This window comes from Galeopterus variegatus, unplaced genomic scaffold (assembly GCF_000696425.1).
Source record: "Galeopterus variegatus unplaced genomic scaffold, G_variegatus-3.0.2 Scaffold525, whole genome shotgun sequence".
In the NCBI taxonomy this organism is placed as follows: domain Eukaryota; kingdom Metazoa; phylum Chordata; class Mammalia; order Dermoptera; family Cynocephalidae; genus Galeopterus; species Galeopterus variegatus.
In genome coordinates, this window is record NW_007726636.1 from 353776 (window position 1) to 380209 (window position 26434).

A 26434-nucleotide genomic window follows, 5' to 3' on the forward strand; every position below is an offset into this window, starting at 1 on the left:
CTATACCATGTGCTTTCCTTTTTACTCAGACTATTTCACTGTGTTCGGTGGCTAGGTGGAAGGGTTGGGGTTTGTTGGTTTGGTTTGGTTGATTCATCCAGTTTCTCTGCTGCCAGACTCAATCTAGTGACTCAGTGGGCAGTGATTTCTTCCTGAGAGCACAGGGGTGAAAACCTGAGCTACCATACCAGGCCTGCCATTGAATGGTTACACTCTTGGTTCCATTTGCACTCTTAGTCTGGATAAGGGTAGACATGTTTTTTGTAGTGAGGACAGCACTTGAGATAAGAATTTCTTTTTTGATCTGTTTAGCTCCTTACCTGGCTTCAGAAGGTTTCTTTCTTCATATTAACTGGAAACCAAATGTTTTATTTCTTCTCCTGAAAGGTGCTGGAGCCACATTCTGTCCTCACCATCCTCTCCCTTGAAGGAAAACCAAAGATGCTTATTTCGTCTGCACTCCCTAGCCTTTTAGTGCCAGGAATACAACTCTCCCCACTCCCAAAACAAATGCCAAACAAAGCAAAAACATTTATCCTAGAGTAGTGTGTCTCTCCAGATTTCTGTGTGTCCAATCTGAAAAGGGGAAGGATGACCTTCCTCTTTGGAATTTAGGCAAAATGAGGGAAGTTCTTCAACTTAGGAATGTCCATAGATACAAGTGCAGCTTTGCTCCAAAGTAAAAGTGTATTAGCTCTGCCCACCCCTAACAAATGGGAGTAGCAGCTGTGTGCATTCATCCTCACCTGGGCCTGTCCGGTGTTTGTCTACAGACATGTTTAACATTTTGATCTTAGATTTTAGATGCTTTTAAGGGCATTATTACCTTGAGCCACAAAGCAGTAAAAATGCTGAAAGTGTTAATAAGAAATGATGTACAGTGATGGTGGAAACAGAGATAGGACTAAGAATAAATATTGCAAGGGGGAATGAAGGGAATATTATAACTAGCAAGACAAGAAGGAAAATAAAGAAATGGAGAAAGTTTGAAGTTTGGCAAGAGGACCAGCATCATTAGTCTGGTTAATTTAGGAGAAGGCAGGGCATTTGTTCAAGAACTTAAAAGCTAAGCTGGTGAAAGTGCCATTGGTGCCATTTTAGTTGCAAGCCAAGGCTGGTTCCCTAGATTCCTGGTCTGTCCAGATTGTTACCACTGTGTCCAGAGTGATTTGTGCAGTGGCTGCTGGAATTGCACTGCAGAGGTGCCAAGGAGGGAAATCCTTCTCATTCTAAGTATACATATAATACATAAATACTTTTAGAGTTTAAAAATTTGGACTCTACAGATAAAGGCAAAGTCTTCCACGACCACACCACCCAATCTCAGGCTCCTCCCTGAAGGTACCCACTTTATCCATTTGGTGTGGGTCCTTATCTATGAAATGGTTTAGGTTTGGGTGGGCTTTTCTTTCTTTAATGTAAGTGAAACTGAACTGTCCTTCACAATTGGATTTTTCAATTAACAGTATGTCTTAGAGATCTTTATCTATTTGCTTTTTTACTGTTGCCATTGACTTATGATATGGATAAACCACAATTTAACCATTCCCCTGGTGATGCACATTTAGGTTGTTTCCATTTTTCCACTGTTACAAGCAGTGCACAGATGCGGTGACCATCCTTGTTCATTCTTCCTTGTGAACATGTTTTGCTCTAGGATAGATGTTAAGAAGTAGAATCATTAGTAAGGTACCTTTTATATTAATAGATTCTTTCATTTGGTCCTCCAAAGAGACTGTACTTGTTTATAAGTCCCTAGCAACTAAATGGATTTTCATTCTAGATTTAACTGAACTCTTCAGGAACAAGATGGAAGGAGTAGAAACATATGCTTGATTTTAGACTTAAAGGATTTCCTGGCCTTTTTTTTTTTTTTTGGTTGAAATATACAGGGGTACTTCAAAAAGCTCATGGAAAAAGAGAACTAAGAGATAACATGAATCTTTCCATGAACTTTTTTTTTTTTCGTGACTGGCCGGTAGGGGGATCCTAACCCGTGACCTCTGTGTTATAAGGCTGCCCTCTAACCAACTGAGCACTGGCCAGCCCCTGTTTCTATGAACTTTTTGAAGTACCCTTATATATAGTTTAAAACCCCTTAGTCTCTTTGGCTTTAAGGTCAAAGGGGCTTGGATCTGACTTGTGTGTAGGTGCAGGTCCTCTGTGCTGGTTAAGGAGAGTGAGAGGAACAAGGGCAGGTTTTGCCCAGTTACAAGACTCTGGGCAGAAGATTCTTTCTTCTCACACCTACAGGTGTCTGCACAGTCGGAGCTGCTTAAAAAGAAAAGTGAAAGCATCTGCTAGATTAGGGCTCAACTTTAAAATGGTGAGCAAGGACATGTATTCTTTACAGGTGGGCATTACATGTAGTGGGTCAATAAGTGGGATATGACTAGCGACAGCTTCAAGCTGTGGCCAGCTGAATCCCTGCAGAGCTTTGTTGGTAGTCGACGTACTCACCCTTACCATGGGGAGAATGAGATTGTCCCACCATAGGTCCTGTGTATGCAGGCACAAGGTGGGTGTCAGGGATCTACAGTCTGTCTCTGGGAGGAACCACATCTGTCCAGTCCTGAAAGGTTTGCAGCTCTTGAGATTCGTTTTGGGGTGAGGGCCTGCAGGGCTCCAGCAACCCACCAGCTTCCTACCCCACACTGTGAGCTGTATTCCAGTTTGCTGAGCTCCTCTGCTTATAAAAGAGATTTTCCGTATACTTCACCGTTTGCCTTTATGATCATGGCTTTGAGGGAGAGGAAGGAAGCTGGAGAGAGAGGTTTTGGAGAAAATTCATAGGGAAAGAATTTTGAGTCTCCTTTGACTAGCTTTCCTAATCCTTCACAATTCCTTTGATTCCAGACAAAACCTAGAAGGAATATCCTCTATGTTTCCTTTCAGTTTGTTAGAGCAAACATGTCTCCTCTCACTCTTCATTTAATCAAGTGGTACTTGCTTATGCATTTCCCCTCACCGTGTCTTGCAACCACATTTAGCCAAATTAATATCAGACAGAACTAGTTGAGGGGACGCTCTCTAACCAAACATTCAAACGAACTTTTTAAGTCATGAAACTGCGTTCAGAATCTTAAAAAGGCGGATAGGTTAACTCTTGCTTCCATTGCCTGGTCAGTTTGGAAAAACTTTACAACTGGCCAACATTCACACCATCCATCCAGCTATGAAGAACTTTGCCTTCTAGCCACTAAAGCTTGTTATCCAAATGTACAGAGGATCTGCTAGGTTGTTTCCCCTCACAGTTTGTTTGTTTGTTTGTTTTGTTGTTGTTGTTTTAAAGGCTTCTATCTTGGCCCTTCTTTGGAAGAGTTTGATTTGAAACCCTGCAGTGGGGCTATTGTGCAATCCGTGCTCCTGGGATTTCCTTCTCTTACAAGCATCTTGTCTTCTGTGCATGTGTGTGGAGAAAGGCTGGGGTGCCAGATTCTGTTGCTTTGTACCAATGGAAACTTCCAAGCTCCAGAGTATCCTATCTTTTCCTCTCCTTGCAGGAGATCAAGTGTTAAAGGGGAATTACCCAGGAAGGACATATCTAATCTTTGCTCTTATTGGATGTGCATACATCATTGCATTCAACTGCTGTCCAAAGTTTCCAGTGTCAGCTCTGCCTCATGACTCTGCTGCAAGGCTCTTAGCTTTGGCCTGGGATGGGGAGTAGGGGTAGGCAGGCAGGGAGGAGATGGGGAGGTGCTCACTCACAGCTTTATTTGGATCCCTAAAGGAAAGAGAGTTGCCGTTACCAGGAAAAGGTGAGCACTGATCTTCCCCAGCAAGAAGAGAGTCTGCTGCCTTTCCTTTGGTGAGTGGGTGCTGTCAGGTGGAGGTAGAGTCTGCCTGGAGTACACTCTGGGTCTTATGGTGCTGGGACAGGGAGGATAGTGCCCTCTATACAATGCCTGGGGTCACCCCTCCCTAAAATTAGAGTAGCATTGCATATATGTGTTTAGGGCTCCAGAAATGTAATCTGTGGCAGTGACATTAGGCTGTCCTATACCCCACAACCTCCTAAAACTTTGTAGGCTCATTTCTGGCAATAGACATATATTCCTTCCTCCCAGCTTGGCTTAGAGCAAGAAGAAAGCCCCTGGGCTTTAGAAGTTAAGATAGGTTAACAGAGAGATTTGGTAGAGGCAGTGGGCAGACTAAGTGGTCCCAATTAGGAGCATGTGGGCTGGGCAGAGGCCAAAAGGACTGACTTTAAACATCACTTCCTCCATTGCTTCAGCCAGAGCTGGTTCATTCAGCAAAATTGCCAGGTTGTCTCCTCTCACTGGGGAGTCATGAGGCTGCACGGGCCTGTGCAAACCTGAGTTTCTCTCTCCATGAGTATATTTCAGTTTATGGGCCTTCAGTTGACTTTAGGGAGCTCTCTTCCAATCTCAGAGGAAACCTTCTCTGGGTCCAGCTATGCTGAGCAGACCTCAGTGGCTGCAGGAGCAGCTTGGGCCTTCTCAGGAGGAGGGTGGGGTTAAGCAGTTACCAGAAATTTCCCCATTGTGTTGGCTTCATCCTGGAATGTCCAGAGATGAGGTGCAGGCTAACTGACCCTTCTCTTCCCAGCAGTGTGTGTCACTGTGGACATATCTGGCACATCTGGCATTTGGGGGAAGAACTGCTAAGCCCTCCTAGGAATTAGCTCTGGGTCTTTATAGAGGACGCTTAGGCTCTGGTTGTCAGAATGATTTGTGAACACTAGGAAAGCAAGACTGGAGACCTTTTCTTGAGACACTATGATGGCTGCACCATTGCTCAAGAGCTTAACCTCAAAGTTGACAGACCTGAGACTGCCAGCCTGCTTTGGGCCACTTCCCATTTTCCTGCTCTCTGTCAAACACCTCGTGCAGACCAGCCACTCATTTGACACCTGGCATAATTCAGCTGCATTTCCTGACCTTGTTCTCTGTCCCTGGAAAGCAGGTAATCATCTCAGAGCACTCAAAAGAGCATCTCGAAGGAAGGGGCATTTGACTTCAGAGCTTTCCAAGCTTCAGCCATAAGAAATCCACTCTCATCCAGAAGGGAGCATTAGCCTCCTCTCCACAGACCAAGCCTATTAGTTCTGACCACTGGGGTGGGGTGTGGGGGTGGGGCATTACTTTCTAAGCTATTGTGTAAAACTTCACAGGGACTGTACTTTTACACAGAATGGAGACAGACCATCATTCTCCAGAGTTGGGATGAATTAAGAACTCTTGAAGAATGTGTTTGTTTCTCAGTGTTTCAAAGGCAGCACTAATTATTTTGCAAACAATAGCTGTTCTCTTCTGCAGTCCATTTCCCTAGATTTTGCTAACTTGTTATATCCGGGACAGTCCAACTTCAAACCACTATGACTAAAGCTGGATGTTTGACGGGTAGGGTGATGGCTGACACAAGGAGCCAGTTAGAATCCGCACACCTGTTCAGCCCCTTCAGCTTTTGAGTGTTCTTGCCAGAGAGGAGTTTGTTGGTAGGGAATGAGACAGAGTAATGTAACCTTTCTCTCAAATAAGTGAGGGGGAGAATTGTAACTATCATTTTTTGGACTCTTTTTGCTACCCTGGCGTGGTATTTCCCCTCTGGTGAATTTGCCAAACAGCATGAAAGGCTTGGGTAGCTGAGGGAGGTTTCTCATGGTATTTGGGGGGAAAGTTCAGAGGAGGGAAGGGAATGGAAAGTGACTACCCAGCTTCGCCCAGAATGGCCTTCTTTCAGATGCCAGGCAGCCCCTCTGCTGTGTGCTTTACGTGGGGGTCCCAGGGGTTTTCATCCTCATTTCTTGGTGAGGATACTTCAGGGAGCCAGAGAAAGAAGGGAGGGGAAGCAGCTTCTCTGACCACTGGACTGAACAGCTGGGCCTCCAACTGAGGCATTATTAGCATTCGAAAATGCCTCTGAAGGGGCCAAGAGCTTCCCGGGTTGGGTGCTGGGGCCTGAGTAGTGAGACTACAGTGGCTCTGCACAGAATGAGGCCTAGCATCCAGGACAGAAAGACCAGACCGGACTCAAGAATGTGCCCATTGTCACTTTGTCCCAGGCTTGAAAACTGTGACCAAGGCTCTTTCGTTGTTAAGAAAGACCATTTCTTGGCCATAGCAGAGCCAATAAGTATAGTTCCCTCAACAGGCATGTCTGGGTAGGACCCTGCTCCTAAGCATTTCTGTGGAATGTTACACTTTCTGCTCCCCCTTTTAACTCAGTAGTACCTTTTGTCAAATCTTGATCACAAATGCTCAGGGTGGGATGTGTTGCTCCTAGAATGACAACTTGGCCTGACTCCCTTTTATTGCCTTAGGGTCACCCCTTGCCCCCCAGCTACCTAAGTTAAGCCCCTTCCTAAATTAAGCCCGCACAAAGTGCCTTTTGATCATTCTTATTTCATTTAAACAGCTTTGGTTTGCACAACATTTTGTTTGTTTGTTTGTTTGGCTGCTACCCAGTACAGGGATTGAACCCTGGACTTTGGTGTTATCAGCACCACACTCTAACCAACTGAGCTAACTGGCCAATCACACAACATTTATTTTTAAATCATTGTCAATTGTAGTTAATAAAAGATCATAGATTCAAGCCTTTCCAGCCTTTTCCTTGTTTGCAGTCTAAATCCCTGCCTGGTTTGGGGTATGGTCCTACAGACCAGAACACGTCAGATAGGCTTGAGAAGCTGGAGGGAACTGGCCATCTGTTTTTTAAAGCAGGAGCGATGGTGCCACCTACTGGGCACTTGCTTTTAGCTACAGGCTCTGTGTCTGGTCATCCTGTTTTCTGGTGACTGGGACTTAGGTGACAGTATCCGTACTGTATTCTAGTACATATGGCAGTGGAAACGCACTGAGTAGGCACACTGTTTCATGCTTACAGGTGAGGAAACAGGCTTAGGTATTGTGGTTGGGCAAGTCGCCCAGGGTCACAACCAGTAAGTGACAGAGGCAAATAGGAACAGGGCCTTACCAGCTCCAAAGTTCACCACTATGCCAGGGTTTGCCAAAGCCAGCAGGAGATTTTAGCTGGTCACTGGACAAGGCATTCAATGACATGAATGAGGCCTCTTTTCCCTCTTCAGTTCTCTCTTTCAATCCTGCTTATTTTGTCTGTTTGACATGACTCTTTAAACTTTTAACAGCTCTCTGAACCTTGTTCATTTCAGTTTTTAACTATGTTAGGTAGGCAACAGTATCAGGTAGATATTAATAACTTTTTGCTTTCATTGTATCATTTTGAAATTATCAAATTATTTTCCACTTAATGGTAAGCAACAATGATTTTCCATTTATTTCTCTTATTTAGTATAGTGATATGATGTTACCTTTTAAAGTAAGTTTGTTCAGGTAAAAAAAAAGTGAGTCAATTTTAGGGAAAAAAATACAGGTAGGTAATGGTATGGGCGGTACGCAGATATGACAAAAACTCTGATGGATGTTATGGATGACTCAAAAGTTTGGGAAGAGCTAGGCTGTGCCTATCATCACTGATAAGCCACTTGACCTTGGGCAGTCTCAAGAATCCCTTCCTCATTTGTAGAAAATAAAATGTTAGTAGTTTATTGTTCAGGTCCTGCAGACCTATAAAATGCTGTGAAGTCTGGCATGGTGAGTCAGGTTTCTCCCAGGCCAGGTACTTGAGCTGGGGAGGTGATAACAAGGAATCCGAGGGCTCGGCTTTGCTTCCCCAACTTTGCCTCTCCCCCAAGATTCCTTCCCTTTGCCTGCTACATTCTTTTTTATATAACAGCTTTATTAAGTTATGATTCACATACCATATAATTCACAGTTGTGAAACTTATCACCACAATGAACCCTAGAACATTTTCATCAACCTAAAAAAGGAAACCCATACTGGTTACTCCCCATACTCCCCATCCTCCCCAGCCCTCAACCATCCCAGGCCTAGGCAACCACTAATCTACTATCTGTCTATGCAGATTTGCCTATTCTGGACATTCCATATAAATGGAATCATATAACATATGGTCTTTTGTGACTGGCTTCTTTCACTTAGCATAATGTTTTTAAGATTCATGTTGTAGCGTGTATTAGTATTTCATTCCCGTTTATTTCCAAATAATATTCTGTTGTGTGAATATACCACATTTTGTTTATCTTTGTATCCTTTGATGGACATTTGGGTTGTTTTTACCTTTCGGCTATTATGAATAATGCTGCTGTGAACATTCACGTACAAGTCTTTGTGTAGTCATGTTTTCATTTCTCTTGGGTTTATACCAAGGAGTGGAATTGCTGAGTCATATGGTAACTCCATGTTTAACAGTTGGGGGAATGGCCAAACTGTTTTCCAAAGAAGCTCCACCATTTTACATTCCCACCAGCAATGCCTAAGGGTTCTAATTTCTCCACATCCTTACCAACTGTTACTATTGCTGTCATTTTTATTTTAATCATTCTAGGAGGTGTGAAGTAGTGGTATCTCATCGTGATTTTGATTTGCATTTCCCCAATCATGTTGAGCATCTTTTTATGTATTTATTAACTGTTTGCATATCTTCAGATTTATTCAAATCCTTTGCCCATTATTAAATTGGATAATTTGTCTTTTATTATTGAGTTATAAGAGCTCTTCATGTATTTTGGATACAGTATACTTTATATATTCTGGATACGTACTGGATGCATGATTCGCAAATATTTTCTCCCATTCTGTAGGTTGTCTTTTTCTTTTTTTTTTTTTAATTGTGGATAAATAATGTAACAAAATTTACCATTTTAACCATTTTTAGGTGTACAGTTCTGTGGCATTAAGTATATTCATATTGTGCAACCATCCATCACCACCTTCCATCTCCAGAACTTTTTCATCTTCCCATTAAACACTAACTCACTCCCCATTTGCCTCTCCCCCCATCCTCTGGCAACCACCATTCTACTTTTCTGCTGCTATGAATTTGACTACTCTGGGTACCTCATATAAGTGGAATCATACAGTATTTGTCTTTTTGTATCTGGCTTATTTCACTTAGCATAATGTCCTCAAGGTTCATCCGTGTTGTCACATGTCAGAATATTCTTCCTTTTTAAAGCTGAATAATATTCCATCATATGTGTAGTGGATTGAATTGTGTCCCCGCAAACTCACTGAAGCTTGAATTGTGTCCCCCTGATTTTATGTATTAGAAATTTAGCCCCCACTGTGACTATTAAGATGGTGGGAAATCCTATTACGGTAATTGAAGAGTAGAGACTTGAAGAGTTAATTGTATTGTAGGACCATGCAATAGTGAATGGATTTAAAATGGTGGTCAGGGGTGTGGTTCTGAGGGCTTTAACAGAAGAGGAAGGTCTGTCTCTCTTGCTCTCTCTGCTTCCACCATCTTGCAATGTGAGACCCCTGGGTCATTGTCCCCACCACCAGATGGACTTTGGATGTCCCAGCGTCAGAAACTATAAGCAATAAATTTAGTTTTCTTTATAAATCACCCAGTTCCATGTATTTTGTTATAAGCAACACAGACTAATATAATATATAAATACTATATTTTGTTAATCCATTCATCTGTTGAGGACATTTGGGTTATTTCCGCCTTTTGGGTATTGTGAGTAATACTGCTATGAACATTAATACACAAATATCTGTTTGAGACCTTTCAATTATTTTGGCTGTATACCCAGAAGTGAGATTACTCGATAATATGGGTATTTTTTGTTTGTTTTTTGTTTTTTTTTTTTGGTCAGCTTGCTGGTAAGGGTATCTAAACCCTTGACCTTGGTTCTATTTTTAGTTTCCGAGGAACCACCATACTGATTTGTACTATGGCTGCACCATTTTACACTCCCACCAGCAGTACAAAAGGGTTCCAATTTCTCTACATCTTTACCAACATTTGTTCTTTACTGGTTATATTTTTGTTGTTTTTATAATAGCCATCCTGATGGGTGTAAAGTGGTATCCCCAAAGCGGTTTTGATTTGTGTTTCTTTTTACTTTCTTGATGTTATTATTTACAGCACAAAAGGTTTTAATTTTGATGAAGTTCAATTTATCTATCCTTTGTTGCTTATGCTTTTGGTATTACATCTAAGAAACTATTGCCTAACCTAAGGTCTTAAGATATATTCCTATGTTCTCTTCTATGAGTTTTATAGTTTTATCTGTTACAGTTAGGTGTGTGATTCATTTTGAGTTAATTTTTGTTTATGGTGTAAGGAAGATATCCAACCTGATTCTTTTGCAGGTGGATATCCAATTTTTCTAGCACCATTTGCTAGAAAGACTTTTCTCTCCTCTATTGAATTATCTTGGCATTCTTGTTGAAAATTAATGACTGTAAATGTGAGGGTTTATTTCTGTACTCTTAATTCTGTTACATTGATCACATGTCTGTCCTCATGCCACTACCACACTGACTTGATTACTGCAGCTTTGGAGCAAGTTTTGAAATTGGAAAGATTAAGTCCTTCAACTTTGTTCTTCTTTTTCGAGATTGTTTTGGCTATTCTGGATCTCTTTCATTTCCATATGAATTTTATTTTATTATTATTTTTTTTTCCTTTTTGTCTTTTTTACTGACCAGTAACGGGATCGCAACCCTTGGTGTCGCGCCCGTACCGGGGACAGGCAACGGGATCGCAACCCTTGGTGTTGCGCCCGCACCGCGCTCAGCCAGTGAGCGGGAACCAGTCTCCACATGGGATCCGAACCCTCGGTGGGAGCGCCACCGTGCTCCCAAGCGGCACACTCTCCAGTGCGCCACCAGGCTGGCCCCCATATGAATTTTAGAATCAGGTTGTGAATTTCTGCAAAAAAAAAAAGGCATCTGTCATTTTTATAGGTGTTGCATCAAATCTGTAGATCAATTTGGAGAATACTGCCATCTTAATATTAAGTCTTCTGATCCACTAATGTTGGATTTCTTTCCATTTATATAGGTCTACTCTAATTTCTTTCTACAGTGTTTTGTAGTTTTCAGAGTACAAGTTTTCACTTCTTTTGTTAAATTTATTCCTAAGTATTACATTCCTTTTGATGCTATTGTGAAGGAATTGTTTTTCTTAATATCATTTTCAGATTGTTCATTGCTAGTATATAGAAATACAAGTGATTTGGGGCCAGCCCAGTGGCGCACTGCTACAGTGTGCCGTTTGGGAGTGCAGCGGCGCTCCCGCCGAGGGTTTGGATCCCACATACAGACCGGTTCCCGCTCACTGGCTGAGCGAGGTGCGGGTGCAGCACCGAAGGTGGCGATCCCGTTGCCGGTCCCGGTCCGGTACAGGCACGACACTGAGGGTTGTGATCCGTTGCCGGACACGAAAAAAGACAAAAAGGAAAAAAAAAAAAAAAGAAATACAAGTGATTTTTACATATGCCCTTTTACCCTGCAACCTTGCTGAACTTATTAGTTCTAGTAGTTTTTTATTGGTTGCTTATCTTATCTATGAATAGAGGTGGTTTTACTTTTTTCCTTTCCAATCTGGATGTATTTTCTGTCTTTTTCTTGCCTATTTGTCTTGACTAGAATCTCTAATACAGTGTTGTATAGAAGTAGTGAGAGTGAGGGCTGAGCCCGTGGTGCACTCGGGAGAGTGCGGTGCTGGGAGCGCAGCAGCCCTCCCGCCGCGGGTTCAGATCCTATATGGGGACGGCTGCCGGTGCGCTCACTGGCTTGAGCTCGGTGTGGCTGGTCTCAAAAAGGACAAAAAAAAAAAAAAGAAGTAGTAAGAGTGGGCATCTCTGTCTTGTTCCTGATCTTAGAGGGAAATAATCCAGTTATTTACCATCAAATATGCTGTTAGCTGTCGGTTTTTTGTAGATGCCCTTTATCAGGTTGAGGAAGTTCCATCTATTCCTAGTGTGAGTGTTTTTATCATGAAAAGGTGTTGGATTCTGTTAAATACTTTTTCAGTGTTTATTGAGATGATTGAGTGTGTGTGTGTTACCTTTGTTCTATTGATATATTGCATTGATTTTCTTAGGTTAAACCAACCTTGCATTTCTGGGATAAATCCCGCTTGGTCATTTTGTATACCCTTTTTTTTTTTTTTTTTTCCTTTTTGTCTTTTTTCGTGTCCGGCAACGGATCGCAACCCTCAGTGTTGCTCCCGCACCTCGCTCAGCCAGTGAGCAGGAACCGGTCTGTATGTGGGATCCGACCCCTCGGCGGGAGCACCGCCACACTCCCAAGCGGTGCACTGTAGCAGTGCGCCACCAGGCCGGCCCTTGTATAACCATTTTTATGTTGCTGGGTTCACTTTGCTGGTATGTCATTGAATATTTTTGGTTCTATATGCACAAGAGATATTGGTCTGTGGTTTTTTGTTTGTTTTTATTGTGATGCCTTTGTCTAGTTTTGGTATCAGGGTAATATTGGCTTCATAGAATGAATTGGGAAGTGTTTCCTCTTTTTTTATTTTGGAAGAGTTTGTGAAGAGTTTCTAGCAGAATTGGCAAGCAGGAACAACTTGGTTTCTTGGAAATATCCACAAACTCTTTGTTTTCATCCAGAGTGAATGCTTCTCCTCCTTCTCAGGGACTACTCTGGGGAGACAGGGAGTCTCCCAGCCTGTGCTCCTGAGATCTGGGTCCACTTCCAGGCCTGGATCCAGCATGGTAAATGCAGAGTACCTCAGGGACCCAATTCTTGAAGTGTTTGATAGAATTTACCAGTGAAGTCATCTGGGCCTGGGGGGGGGGTAGTTTTTTAATTACTAATTCAATCTTTGTACTTGTTACTTTGCTTCTTAACTTGTAGACCATGTGGGCTACTTATAGGCGCACACTTCTGCAAAAGGAGGAGGAGTTCGGATCCCCTTACTGGCCAGCCACCAAAAAAGGGGGGGGCGGAGGGTTAGGAATCTGGGAAAAGTGGGCCCAACAGGAGTTGGGACATATGGGAGTTTCTAGTTGGCTCTGCTTGGTGCTGTGCCTTTTCCTCTCCTGTTGTCTCTTAGAGGAAACAGTCATCCTTCTCCCTCCTGAAAGAATTCTGTTGATATTAGGACCAATAACCTGAACCTGTCTCTTCGATGGAAGAGATGATTTTGTAACATCACCTGACACAGGAGGGAGTTAATATTCAAACCAAGACAAGTGATAGCAGAAGCTCTCTGAGGCCTCCCCAAGAGCTTTCAGGCTAGGGTATTTGTGTGTTCTGCCTTGTCTTAAACATTGACAAAAAATGAAGGGACCTCAACTGTTGAGATTCCCAGATCATAAATGATAGACAAGAATAAACTGTGACACAGCTGTTTAAAGAATGAGGGAGCTTGGGCCGGCCCGGTGGCGCACTGGAGAGTGCACTGCTTGGGAGCGCGGCGGCACTCCCGCCGAGGGTTCGGATCCCATGTGGAGACCGGTTCCCGCTCACTGGCTGAGCGAGGTGCGGGCGCGACACCGAGGGTTGCGATCCCGTTACCGGTCAGTAAAAAAAGACAAAAAGGAAAAAAAAAAAAGAATGAGGGAGCTCTCTATATTGTTGATATGAAGTGAGCTCCAAGATGCATAACTAAGTGAAATTAAGTTTAAAATGGTGTGCTTTCATTTGTGTTAGAAGGGAAAAAAAGGAAAGGAACCTATAGATGCATACAGCCTGGTGAATGCAGAGTACCTCGGGGACCCAAGGTAAGAGTCAGGGGTAGTAAGACACTTACCACTGCATGGGCATTTCCCTTGTGGTTATGCTTCCTTAAACTTTTTTTTAAAGTATTGGGTCTGGGTGAAGTGCAGTGGTGAGGCCGTAAGGTGGCTGTGTCCTCATGGAAACAGCTGCCCCTCCAGTCTGTACATCTCTGCCAGGAGTGTGAGGCATATGCAGACCTCCATTTACTGAAGCCTCCAGTGTTCCTCAGAAATCCCTGTGGGAAACTGGTGATGGATCTCCAAGGCGTTCCACAGTTGGGTGTTCCCTTTGAAGCACTGTTCCAACAGCATAGAAATCCTGGTCTGTTTTTCCAAGGGGAAGGGCTTTCGCTGCCCCCCAGCCTCCCTGTGGACTTCTGGCGAGGTGGCCCCACAGAAAAAGCACTTTATTCTTTCTTGGCAGATCTGATTATGGCTGCCACCTCTCCTGTGAGTGAGGGTCTGGGAAGTGAAGCAGATGCCGGAAGGCTTTGGACTTCCCAGGCCAAACAAACACCCATACTAGCAGCCTGTTCTTCTCCATTGAAGGCTGGCAGAATTGGTGAGCAGGAACAACTTGATTTCTTGGAAATATCCACAAACTCTTCATTTCCATCCAGAGTGAATGCTTCTCCTCCTTCTCAGGGACTACTCTGGAGAGCAGGGAGCCTCCCAGCCTGTGCTTCTGAGATCTGGGTCCAATTCCAGGCCTGGATCCAGGGCTTCAAACACTGAGGATCCTTATGTCTCTCCCACAGAGAATACCTTCTGCAGTGGGGACCATGTGTCTTGGCACAGCCCTTTGGATAACAGTGAGTCAAGAATTCAGCACATGCTGCTGACTGAGGACCCACAGATGCAACCTGTGCAGACACCCTTTGGGGTAGTTACCTTCCTCCAGGTGAGGCATAGATTGGATGTCAGCTCAAGTCTTCCCTGTGGGAAAAGTCCTGGCAGAACAGAGGAGCTTAGATGGCAGGAATGAAGAGAGTGGGAGATTTCCTTTTGTCCTTTCCAATTTTCTGTTCCCTTGGATGGTTTGTCAGGTAGGTCCAGATGGTCCGATTTAACCTGCTGAGACAGGAGAAGAAGGAAGGGGAAGGGGTCATTTGGGTGGGAGAGAATGGCTGTAGCTGAGACGGGATAACATAGAGGGTATTTTGTGAATTAGTGAAGACCCAGACATCCAAAGGCACAGGACTTCCCAGCAGGAAGCCAGCTCTGGGCTAGATGTGCTATTTCCCAGTGAATCTACCTCAGCTTTAGCCAGTGTTTACATTTGGTTGTGATGAGGACTTCACAAAGGTTCAATTGGCTTCCTTAAGATTTGCACAAAGGCTTAGCCTCTGATAAGAAAGGAGCTTCTCTGCAAACTGCTGGGGCACTTTGGTTGTGGTTCAGAGCTCAAAGGGTCGAAAATCTCCTCTGTTTATATTCCTCATGATAATAGATTGGGTCAGAACATCTCCCTAAACCTCCCCTGCTTCCAGAGACATGGTCTGAGACCCATCCTGATTTGGCTTGGTTGATTTTTTCTCCTCTGCAGCCTAGAGCTCAATTTTGTGTTAGCCTTACACCTGACCCGTCACAGCAAAGGCAAGGACCAACTTTTCAGTATCCATCTCCTAGCCAGGTGGCCACTCCCTCCTAGGGGAACCATCCCCCGAGCAGAAATCCTACCTGTGATCCCCCCACTTGGGGTGACCCCAGGAGAGCCAGGATGGCTGACCTTCTGGGAGGGATGGCCATTAACATACATAGCATCTTGTCATGGGCCTCAGATTGTTGGCGTTTGCACCGAGGAGCTGCACTCAGCCCAGCAGTGGAACGGGCAGGGCATCCTGGAGCTGCTGCGGACGGTGCCTGTGTGAGTATGCCCCACCTCTTGAGGTGGGGCCTGGCTCCTGGGCCTGGGGGTGGGAGGTTCTCCTTCACCCTGTGTGTGTGGCTCCCCTTCTCATTGTTTCAGGCACTGGTTTTTCATATCAGGGCTTCCCGAAGACTAACTCCCTGACAGCCCCTGACCATGAACTATTCCTGTTTTCTGGGCCCAAGGAAGCAAACAGGGCAGGCTGTAAGTCCTGCCCATCAGCCCCAGACCATCGGTTACCATTATAACCACTTTCCTTGTCCACAGTGCTGGCGGCCCCTGGCTGATAACTGACATGCGGAGAGGAGAGACCATATTTGAGATCGATCCACACCTGCAAGTATGTCTTGAGTGAGGAAAACCTCTCTAGCACACTGTGCCTAGGCCTCTTCCAAATAACACTGGCTTTCATCCTGGGAAAACGGAGGAGTTTTATGTGTGAGTGAGTAGAAGTATGGTATGATTTGGAACTTGTTCCTTGAATTCTGCAGAGCACATAGGGAGCAGAGATTTCAGCCCAGAAAAGCTTATCTCAGACACGTATATGTTTACTGTATGTAAATTATATATCAGCTTAAATCATTAGATGACCAACAGCAAAAGAAAATAAGTGTAGTGTATATTGCTTGCTTGCCCAACATTCATTCCCCCACTTTCCCCTTCTTAAAAGAACACAGACTTCCTTCCAGGAAGATAGCCACCACCACTCTTTGACAGTAGCATAGGAGATATTGACCCCATGGCCCAGCTGCAGGGGTGAGCGCTGATTGGTCTATGATCCCATCCCCCTTTCTGACACACTTTCCATCTTGGGAAGTCAGACACTGAGCTCCTATTCTGGGTAGGTTAACAGTCCTTGAGTTGTAAAGGGATCTTTAGACACACAGGCCTGCAGCTCACTGTGGCTGCCTGAGCAGAGTACCAGTGTCATCTTTGTGGTTTTAGAGGAAGCACTCCTTTTGCATACAGGTGAACTTTGAAAGCCACCATAGCATAAGTGCCTTTCTCAGGGGCTGCTCATGAAGCAGGAGCAGCAGACAGCTAACAACGTGCCTGCCATGTGTTGGCCTCCTTCTTCTTCCCTACCAATTGCAGGTCGCTGGCGTCTCTGAACCTTCCATGCTTCTGTAAAAATCTGGTAGGCCACAGGCAGCTGCCAGGAGTTCCATGTCCTAGAGCAAGGGAGAAGTGGCAGTGGACATGTAGTCATCAGTTGCTGGGTTCTTTGATGCAGACCTGTGAGTGCTTGGGCATAATCCTCTTCACTTACAGATGGTGCTCCTCTGTTTTCCTAGTGCCTTTAACACTGAAATTTTCCAGTTGCTGCCAGGATCCTCTGTTATCTCTACTTTAAACTTGGTTTCCTTGTAGCTTTTGCTTATGCAAGAACCAGGAACCACGAAGGCTGTTTCCCTAAGCCCTTGTTCTGCAGCCACACTGGGATCCAGCATGGGGCACTGTGGGCTGTTCTTTGGTCCCTGTCATAAATGCCAAGTACTAAGAAAGAACCTGGTCCTTTGAACTAGTAGGGTAAGCAAACTGTCCTTTGCACGCTAAGAAAAAGTTCTCCTCCCTAGTTTGCAGGTTCCCCTGAGTTTGCAGGTCCAGCCAGCAGGACCCAGAGTACCTAGTGGTCTTTAAAAGCAGGCAGAAAGCCCATGGGGAGAAAGTGCAGCTTTCTTTCCTGGTGGTTCTGTGCACCAAGTGTGAACTCCTCTGTGTTTGCTTGTGCCTTTCTGGGTCCTACTTGCCAAGAGTTCATTTTAGAACTGACTCGTGTTCCTTTGATTCAAGTTCTGCCACTAACCAGCTGTGTGCCTAAACAAGTCCCTTAACTTCTCTGCATGTTAACTCTTTTGTTTTACTTATAAAGTAAGTGGGCTGGACTAGTTGAGCCAAGAGGTATCTATACTCAGCTCTTTACCTAGATGAGGGGCCTCAGGGCAATGAGTGGAGAAGGAAAAACTCAGGCTCTTCCTTGAGCAAACCAGGGCCTCCTGTTCCCTGTCTAGAGCGTGCAGAGCTCCTTCCCTGCCCTTGGCCTCCCCTGCTCCGAATCCCCCAGGCTGACATTAGCACTGGAAAAGAGGAGAGAGGGGTTGATGGGAAGGAGGCATCTGGGGTATGGCCACTAGCTGACTGGTCCCAAGAAATAAGGACCGTACCTGTGCTTCTCACAGATGGCTCCAGTTTGGTGGAAGACAGGGAAGTGCAGACTCTTGCTGAAGTGCTCACTCACAAGGACCTATATTTGGCTTATTAGGCTGTTTATGGGCAAGGTTGCTACAGCCTTCCAGCTGTCTTTCAGTCCAAAGTCCAGCATCACAGGACTGAGTTTTACCAGAAAATCGAGGGATGTTTTGAGTACAATTCTTCCTTGAGGCCATTTGGAGAGTGTTTGGACTCAGCAGTGCTAAGGCCTGCACAAAGGCAGGGCCTCCAGGAGGGGTCTGCAGATGGTCACTGCCCTCTACGCCCCCATCTCAAGCTAAGAAATGGAAAAGAAACTTCATCCAAAGTCCTTTGCCAAATAAATTAGCCGACGCAGCTAGAGGAAGTCCAGCCCTTCTGCCCTCTGGTGGCACTTCCCTGTGTGGTCACGCCCTCTAGCTGTTAGAAGGGGAAACTGCAGGTGTGGCCTCTAGGGCCTGTGGCAGGTTTCCACCTCCATCTCCAGGGGTTCTTCCTGGAGAATCAGGGAGGAGATGAAGGATGGTGCCTTTCCTCAGGGAAGAAGGTCCTCTCTTTGCCACATCAGCTCCACAGGCCAGCATGGGCTGAGTAGAATTGGGGCTTTGAAACAGCTGTGAAGTCCATTGCACTGAAAAGCTAGAGAAGCTTGGTAGGGGAGAAGCTTCCTTTGGGATTTTCATTCCTCCTGGCTTTCCCTAATCCCTGGTTCCCCTGGAGGAGTCCAGTGGCTGGCAGAAACCATTATGCATTGGTAACTAGGGCAGAGCAAAGTCAGAGACCCTGTTCTTCCAGCCTCTGTCCCATGCTTAACACCTAGGAGCTCAGTAAATACTGTAAGGGTGGTGGCTGGGAGGGTGGTGGTAACCTTGGGCCACCAGTTCTCTGAAAGAACTCTGGCTCTTTGGTTCTTTTCAAGCAGGAGAGAGTTGACAAAGGCATCGAGACAGACGGGTCCAACCTGAGTGGTGTCAGTGCCAAGTGTGCTTGGGACGACTTGAGCCGGCCCCCTGAGGATGACGAGGACAGCCGGAGCATCTGCATCGGCACACAGCCCCGGCGGCTCTCTGGCAAAGGTGGGTGCCACCACCCAGCCTCTTCCTTCCTTTTCCCCAGGCCTGGTTTTCAGGCTCTCTAGGATGGGTCTCTAACCAAAATAGAACATTCAATTGTCCTGGCCTGATTTAAACAGCAAGTGAAGTCTTCTTGCAGGGTGGAATTAAAGGCACTTTATTGACCCATTTCTAGCTGTGTTTCCTGTGTGTATTTCAAATGCACCACCAGCAGGGCCCATTGTGTTGTAGATTTGCCCCTTGTAATCTGAGGTCATGGAGGTGAGTGGAAGCCATGGAACAGTTACAGGAAAAGTCCATAGTCCACCCAAGTGCAAAAGAACAAGCACTGGCCACCCACAGAATTGACACAGGGCCCAGCTCTGGTCTGCAGACCATGCCAGATCTGAGGATCACTCTGGCCTTGCATGAGAGAGACCTGAGTGTAAGGCCAGCTTGCAAACAACCCCTGCCCCACTGTCTTACAGATACAGTGTAAGAGGCTGGGGGCAGGGCACCTTGTACCCACTTGTGTTCCAGGTATGGTCTTGGGGAAGGAGGACATGGTTCTCTTGTTGGAAGCTCCCTGTGCTAGTCTTGGCTACAGTAACAGTGGTGGTTTTTAGCAAAGGATGTCCCTAGCTTGTACCAAAGGAAAAGCAGCCATTTTCATGTACATGTGATTACAGCTTCTTTGTCTACTTCCTTTCTCTATTCCTCCATCTTTTCACATTTTTTGAAGTATAGGATGCTTACAGTCCTGAACAAAATACCTACATATGTAGTAACACTTGTAAAAATTTTTTTCTTTCTGAAAAAAAACCCTAGTGCAAATATTTGACCCTTTCTTTCTTTCCTCCTTGTTCTGATGGTGTGCCAAGACTATAGGAGGTTCAAAGAGAGAGTATACAGTAGTTAGAATTATTTGGTTGCTTTTGACAAAAGAGACGGTTGAAGGTGGGATTCATAGCCATGTCCAAAATTTCAATTATTATTGGCTATTCTTAAAAAATTATTTTAAAAATTATAAAATTCATGTCATTATAACAAGTCAAACAGTTAGAAAAGTTAGTAATCATCTCTTCCCCACTCTAAACTCACCCTTTGAAAGGTTAATGTTAATTTGCTTTTTCGTATAGGTTTACAGTTTGCAGAGGTAAATCTTAGATCAAAATCTCCATAAAGGGGACCAGATTAGTAAGCTTCATCCCCAAAACTAGTAAAGCACCTTGCAAAGAAATAATCCCTCCAAGGGACTACTTTCTCACCTCCTGGCCCTTGCCAGCTCCACAGAGAGTCAGAGTTCTCTGGGATAGGCTGAGGTAGGGAGATGATGTCATCAATCCACTGACCCAGGCCCAAGGGGAAGGGGTGGCAGGGCCAGACACTAGCTGACCTTGTACACAAAAACATGTGTACAAGGCAACTGCCTGTTCATGGCAGGGCACTTGTGACCCTTACCAGCATCCATTTCAGCAGCAGAATCCCTGGGTGTTTTAGGGCAGTGGCAAAGGCCTTGTCAGCTAGACACTGTCTGGTGCCATGTTAAGGATAAACCTTGGGCCTGTGACACAGGAAGGAAAAGGACAGTGGAGAGCACTCTTCTGAAGTGCAGAGGCTGCCCCTTGTCTTCCACAGTGATGTTCTTCAGACCCCGAGCCTGAAAGCACTGTGCCTCATCTGTCCCATCTCGTCCCAGTCCATGCTCACTCAGCTCTCATGTCTGCATTCCCAGAGTGGCCTCAGGACTGGCCAGCATGGTGGCTTTTCCCCAGCACTTCTGCTGAGCCAGGTTTCAAGGCAGGGTGGGGGTTGCTGGGAGCCCAAAGAGCCATCTGACAACTTGGTGCTGTTGTTGCAGACACAGAGCAGATACGGGAGACCCTGAGGAGAGGACTCGAGATCAACAGCAAACCTGTCCTTCCGCCAATCAACCCTCAGCGGCAGAACGGCCTCACCCATGAACGGGCCCCGTAAGTTCCCCAGTATCCCAGGGGTGGGACAAGAGGACAGTTTTGTCTTGAGGAGCCTGTCTCTGTGGATTGCATGAGAGAGAACAATGCCCATAGCCCTTCCTGGATGAGGGTCTCTGGGCTTAAGGGCTGGCATGGTCTGGGGCACACAGATGTTTCATAGGAAAAGGCCTCAGAGGGGACCCAGTGGACTGTGAATGTAAACATCAGTAAATATTTACATGGGCTGTGTGAACAGACGGGAGGCCAGGTTGGGGCAAAATCTGACTTGGGGCCTCCCAGCCTTGTGGGAGCCCATTGTGCTGAGCACAGTTCCCTCCTTATCTTGGCCTCAGCCAGAGTTGCCCTTCCTTCCTTCCTTCCTGGAGCCTGGTCTCCGGCTGATAGCTGCAACCCTGGGGGCCTCCCTGTCTAGCCAGCCCCATACTGGACGCCTGCTGCTGAGGCCCTTCTTCCTGCCTCCCTTCCCTGGCCCCAGGGAAAGGAAGTCCTTTGCAGGCCTCTGCTGCCTGTCCAGGGGCCCCTATAGCCCTTGGGAGAGATTGTGGCCACCCCAGAGGTCAGATCCGCTTCCTGCCCACCTCTCTTCCTCTTACAGGGGACAAGTGGTGGGCAGGGCTGGAGCTGGGCACCCCCCTCTGCCCTTAGTCCCAGGGCAGCTCTAGGGAATAGCTGCTGGCAGGGGATGCCTGGGAGCTGGCGGCCCAGAGCAGGAACCTTGCCTGCCAGGGAGGAAATTGCTGTGCCTTGGGCTAAAAGGGAGGTCGACTAATCCTGCAAGACCAGGGTGATCCATCTTTCTTCTAAGAAGTCTTTATTACACACTTGCTATGTGGCAAGATCAGGGCCCAGGGGGTCATCTGGGGTGCACAAACTCTTCCTTTTGGGGAGCATGAGTGAAACAATTAGCTTTTAATGACAAGAGTCTGCTGTAGATGCAATTTGTTAGAAATGGCTGCTGCCTTGGATTCTAGCTCCAGTTGCTGATCCATGATCCCTGGAAATAGTAGTGACTCAGTGCACTGCACAAAAAACAGGTCAGCATGATCTGGAGTAGCCAGGAAGGGCATCTTGGAGGAGGAAGAACATGAGACGGGCCTTGAAGGTGCCCTAGAATTTTAACAAGCAAGGAAAGGAGCTGAAGGGGATGGAACAAGGGAGGCCAGGCTGGTAAAGGTTGTGGCTGCATCCTGGGAGTAGATGGTGGAGTCAGGAGAGTTATTGTGGGAACGGGGCTGCCCAAGATGGCTCACCTGGTGAAACTGCCATCCGCAAAGTTGAGCTCTGTGGCAAGAGTCTAGAGAAGCTTCCACTGCCACTTCTGAGCGGCTTTCAACTCCAGCCAGTGGGTTTCTCCAGCCAGTTTCCCTGAAGTAGCTGGCTTGGGGCACCATGATCTTCCCCTGGCAGCAGCAGATGGCTAAGCTGGGTTGTGGGGCATCTGGAAGCTCTCCACCTGTGAGTCTGAACCCTGTCCCGGGGCTATATTCCTTCCCATGCCCTGAGCTTGGCTTCTCACTCTGGGCCTCGGCACTGAGGTGGGAGGCAAGAGGTACTCGTAGACTTAATATTTCTAACAGATTGCCTATAACTTGGAGACAATCTCAGTCCAGATGGTCCTCCTGCCTCTGTAAGGCCAGGGTTTCTGGGCATAAGGGCAGGGATTCCTGAAGAGGTAACCCACTTGCTGTCTTATATATCTGAGACAGGCATGAGATCTCACTTCCTGTCTTGGGCATACTTCTGGCTGCTGAAACCCCAGACATCACAAGGGGGCAGAAGGCTCTGAGGTCCTCTATGTACATATAAGCCCACACCTTGACTGGGCAGTGGGGCATCGGTTCTGGTCTGAGGACCATACATAGACAGGGCAAAGAGGCTGCAGCCTTCACCCTTTGGCCTGAGTTGGCCAAGATACAGAGATGGGTGGGAATAGATCAGAGGTGCCAACCCTCTGGGGTCATCTCCCCTCCCTGCAGCTCAAGTGCCCAGAATCTGCAGTCTGGGGGGAATCAGGACATCTCCTCTGAGGTTCTTAGTGCTGGTTACCAAATTGTTAACAATTGGTTGAGAAATGGTTCCTCCTCCTCCTTTGCCAGGAACATTCTCCAACACACCCCTCCAGTTTCTCAGGCTCTGGCTTCCTGTTATCTTAGGATCGATGATGATAGACTCAGTTCAGATTAGCAAGAACGACATAATATCAGTGCTGCCCACTCTGGGACCTGACCCTGTTTCAGATAAACCACATGGATAGCGACTGAGAAAGCCGACCCAAAATGTGCTGACACCAGAGTTTGCTCCTCTCCCTGTGGAGGTGCAACCAGCACAGGCCTTATTGTGTCTGCGTGTCTGATTTTCCTTTTGCCAGTATTTCTGGGCCGGGAACCTGTGATGCATGGGTCTTTGTAGGTCTGTATATATTGCTCCTCTCCCTGTGGAGGTGCAACCAGCACAGGCCTTATTGTGTCTGCGTGTCTGATTTCCCTTTTGCCAGTATTTCTGGGCCGGGAACCTGTGATGCATGGGTCTTTGTAGGTCTGTATATAGTCTGAAGAAGCCACAGAGATTGATCAGAGGTTCAGAACAGCTGATGAAGCTTGGGTGTTAGCAGCTGAGTTCTGGCCTGCTTGGGGTCTGGCACTTGTTCTTTTCACACCTCAATAGGAGCTGACACTTAACATAGTGCTTGGTGTGTGTAGGGTAGCATTCCAAGTGCTTTATACCCGCAGTAACTTAATTCATTCTCATAGCAATTCTGTGAAGTAGATAATTTTATATATACCCCTTTTACAGATGAGGAAACAGAGGTACAGAGAGACTAATAAGTAACTTGTCCAAGTATAAAAAGGGATAGAGCTTAAGGCAATATATTAGCCTTGAAAACTGGTGTGATGTTCCTTCCCCATTTTCAGGGACCCTTGAGGGACACACAAAACTGTGTGTGTCTGAGATAATAATGACCCTCATTGGTGGAACTCATATAACTAGTTGTGGCGTGAATAGGGATCTCTCACATGACACCGAGGACAAGGCTAAAGCCCCATGTTAGACACTTACTGTGCTTATTTAACTCTAGGGAGGACATGCCATCAGCCTCGGTGATTCCAAAACCCAGAAATAATGAGCTGTGTCATATTTGGCTCATTTATACCAGAAATACTTTTTGACACAAGGCCTTGTTTTCTTCATGTACAGAAATAAAAACACTCTATCTCTGGCCTCTCTGCCACCTCAAGGCTAGGGGATTTCTCCTTATTTCCTGCTTCCCAGAAAAGCAGGCCCCCCTGGGTAACCTGCTCCTCTCCCACTCTCCCATTGCCAGCCCTCCTCCCACTGCCTTCCCGGAAGGAGAGTCTTTGGCCCTCTTTGGGGCTTCTTCAGCATTTCACAACCCTTGCATTCCAGCCCTGAAATTTGTATCTGGCTTTTCCCAAGATGATCAGTTGAGAAAAGCCTCCTTCGGCTTACTGGCGCCTTTCTTCCCACTGCCTGCTTGGGTGAGTTTGGGAAGCAACTCCTTTGTGCCACATGAGGACAGGCTGGCTTTAAGACTGCGCTGCCAACATGTGTAGGGACCTTGAGGGAGAAAAGTCACTGGGCTTCGTTTCTGTCTGAGGTCACCTGGTCATATGTGGACTGTTGTACGGAGTGTGGCCTTAGCTTCCCAGCCTCTCCACAGTGACTCTGAAGGTGTATGTGGTCAGGTGCATCGTATTTGCATTTCTATGACTGTTGCTTAGATTCTGGGAACCTGCATCAGTATTCCAGGCCCTCTTCCTCCCTGGACCAATGACTCACTGACTGAGATTGGGGGGCCTTCAGGAAGGTCTCTGGGTCATGTACCCTCCCAGAAAGGGGCAGGGCTCATGCATGTGTGCACACGTGTTGAAGGTGGAATGTTCCTGACTGTGGAAGAAGGACTTTGTCGTTGAGGCACCTCTAAAAAGCAAACTCACTATCATTGTTGAGCCAAGTTTCTTGGTCTTCTGGAATTGCAACAGCAGCTTTTAAGGTGGTTTTGTTTGTTTGTTTGTTTTTTGTTTTGGCTGTAATTTCTTGGAGAATTAAGGTTTTGTAGCACAAACTCTCCTATTTTGACGTTCTCATCTACAAAACCCCCCGTTCAACACACACACACACACACACACACACACACACACACACACGTACACACATAGATTTTTTTCTAGTTTTATGAGTGTCTCTGCTTCCATCTGTTTGGCCTTTTTGATGAGGGGACTTTGCTCCTCTAATTCCCATCTTGAATAGCTTGTAACCTGGCCAGGGGGTCATCCTTTAGAGAAAATTATGTTTTGTTTTGCTTAACCTATGAGGTCCATGAAGATTAATTAGAAGAAGAAAATATCTCGTTTGCATCCAACCTACCAGTGAATTTGGGTGAAGGAAGGTGAGTTTCCATCTGGGAAAACAGCTGGGCTATTGCTGGTGCCATTTGCATGCAGGGCAGTGTTGGGTAACCCTACTCTGAGGGGTCTCTTGTGTCAGTGCAGTGGCCAGCCAGGAGCATACTCTGTCACATCGGTTTCCCTCACCACTCCCATACTGGGGAAGCACAATTGTTTGCACTGGAAAGAAAACCCAGAAAGAAATGGCCCTGCTGTCAGGGACTCCAGCAGACTGTGCAGGACCAATGGGAAGAATGGCCCAGGTCTCTCTGCTCCCTGCTTCCTGGTCTAGTGTTCTCCTTTTTATCTGCCTCACTGTGATCCATGCTGTTGTGCTAAGTGCCTTTGCCTGCCTTTCTGAAAAATGCACCTTTAAAAAGGGCAGAACAAGGGGCTCCACTGCCAATGTGGCATGGGTAAACTTCTGTTTTTACTCTGTTCTTTGCTCCACTTTCCCATAGAAATGAAGCCATGGCCATTGTTAACACCCCAACTTCAGAGTTCCTCACTAGCGCTTTGAATTCTCAGTCCAAAAGCTGCATCCCCCATCCTCGAGTTGCACAATCAGGAGTATTTTTATCGTCCATCCTTGATCCTCACTGTCACCCAACACTTCAGCAGTGAGTCACTTCTCCAGGGGAGGGAAAAGGAAGGCTCAAAGGTAAGATCTGGAGAGAGGAAATGACTCAATATCTCAGAAAAAGGAAAGCCAGGGGCTCTGGCTAGAGCAGGCTCATTCAGGAAAGCAGGGGTCCTAACTTCCCACCCAAGTCAGAGGGCAAGGCTGTGGATGGAGGTCCCTGGTTAATAGTTAGAGAACCCCCTAACCTTCACATTGGTTTTACTCACCCTGTCTTCTTCAGGCACACTCTGTTCCACCATTCCATCACATTCCATCTTTAGGATGTACACAATGAAAATATTGCATTTGGTTATTGGTGTTTATCAATAATCTTTTGTGGCCTTCTGCTCCTGGTATTGTCCCTCTCAGAGAATTTGTCAGAATCACTGGGTGATACAGCCTTGTGCTTAACAGTAACTGGAAGTGAGCTGGTCCCCCTCCACCCCACACCCACACCCTGTCCCATTCCTACCATGAAGGGAGACCTGCAAGTGGTTCTTCTCTGGAAAGTTCAGAGCTTTTGTCAGCAATCAGAAAGCAAAAGGAATAATCTCCCAGGCATGAGGCAGAAGCTAGAGGTTGGGCTGGGCTCAGCAGGCCAGATCTATTTCACTTCTTTTTTTTAAAAAAAGATGACTGGGGGCCGGCCTGGTGGCGCACTGGATAGTGCGCCGCTTGGGAAGCGCGGCGGCACTCCCACCCGAGGGTTCGGATCCCACATACAGACCGGTTCCCGCTCACTGGCTGAGCGAGGTGCGGGGG

The 26434-nt window shown here is 46.2% G+C and overlaps 1 protein-coding gene across 2 annotated transcripts in view; it reads left to right on the plus strand.

The window, feature by feature from the left end:
- The window catches only part of SUFU (suppressor of fused homolog (Drosophila)), a 105004-nt gene that overhangs the window by 54206 nt on the left and 24364 nt on the right, over positions 1-26434 (plus strand). Inside the window, exons 4-8 of one of the 2 annotated variants that reach the window (XM_008569716.1) lie at positions 14315-14457; positions 15338-15423; positions 15694-15766; positions 18539-18692; positions 20530-20641. In XM_008569716.1, coding sequence (XP_008567938.1) covers positions 14315-14457; positions 15338-15423; positions 15694-15766; positions 18539-18692; positions 20530-20641 — 568 coding nt within the window. Of the gene's footprint in view, positions 1-14314; positions 14458-15337; positions 15424-15693; positions 15767-18535; positions 18693-20529; positions 20642-26434 lie in introns of both variants that reach the window. The other variant, XM_008569715.1, reaches the window with a different exon arrangement.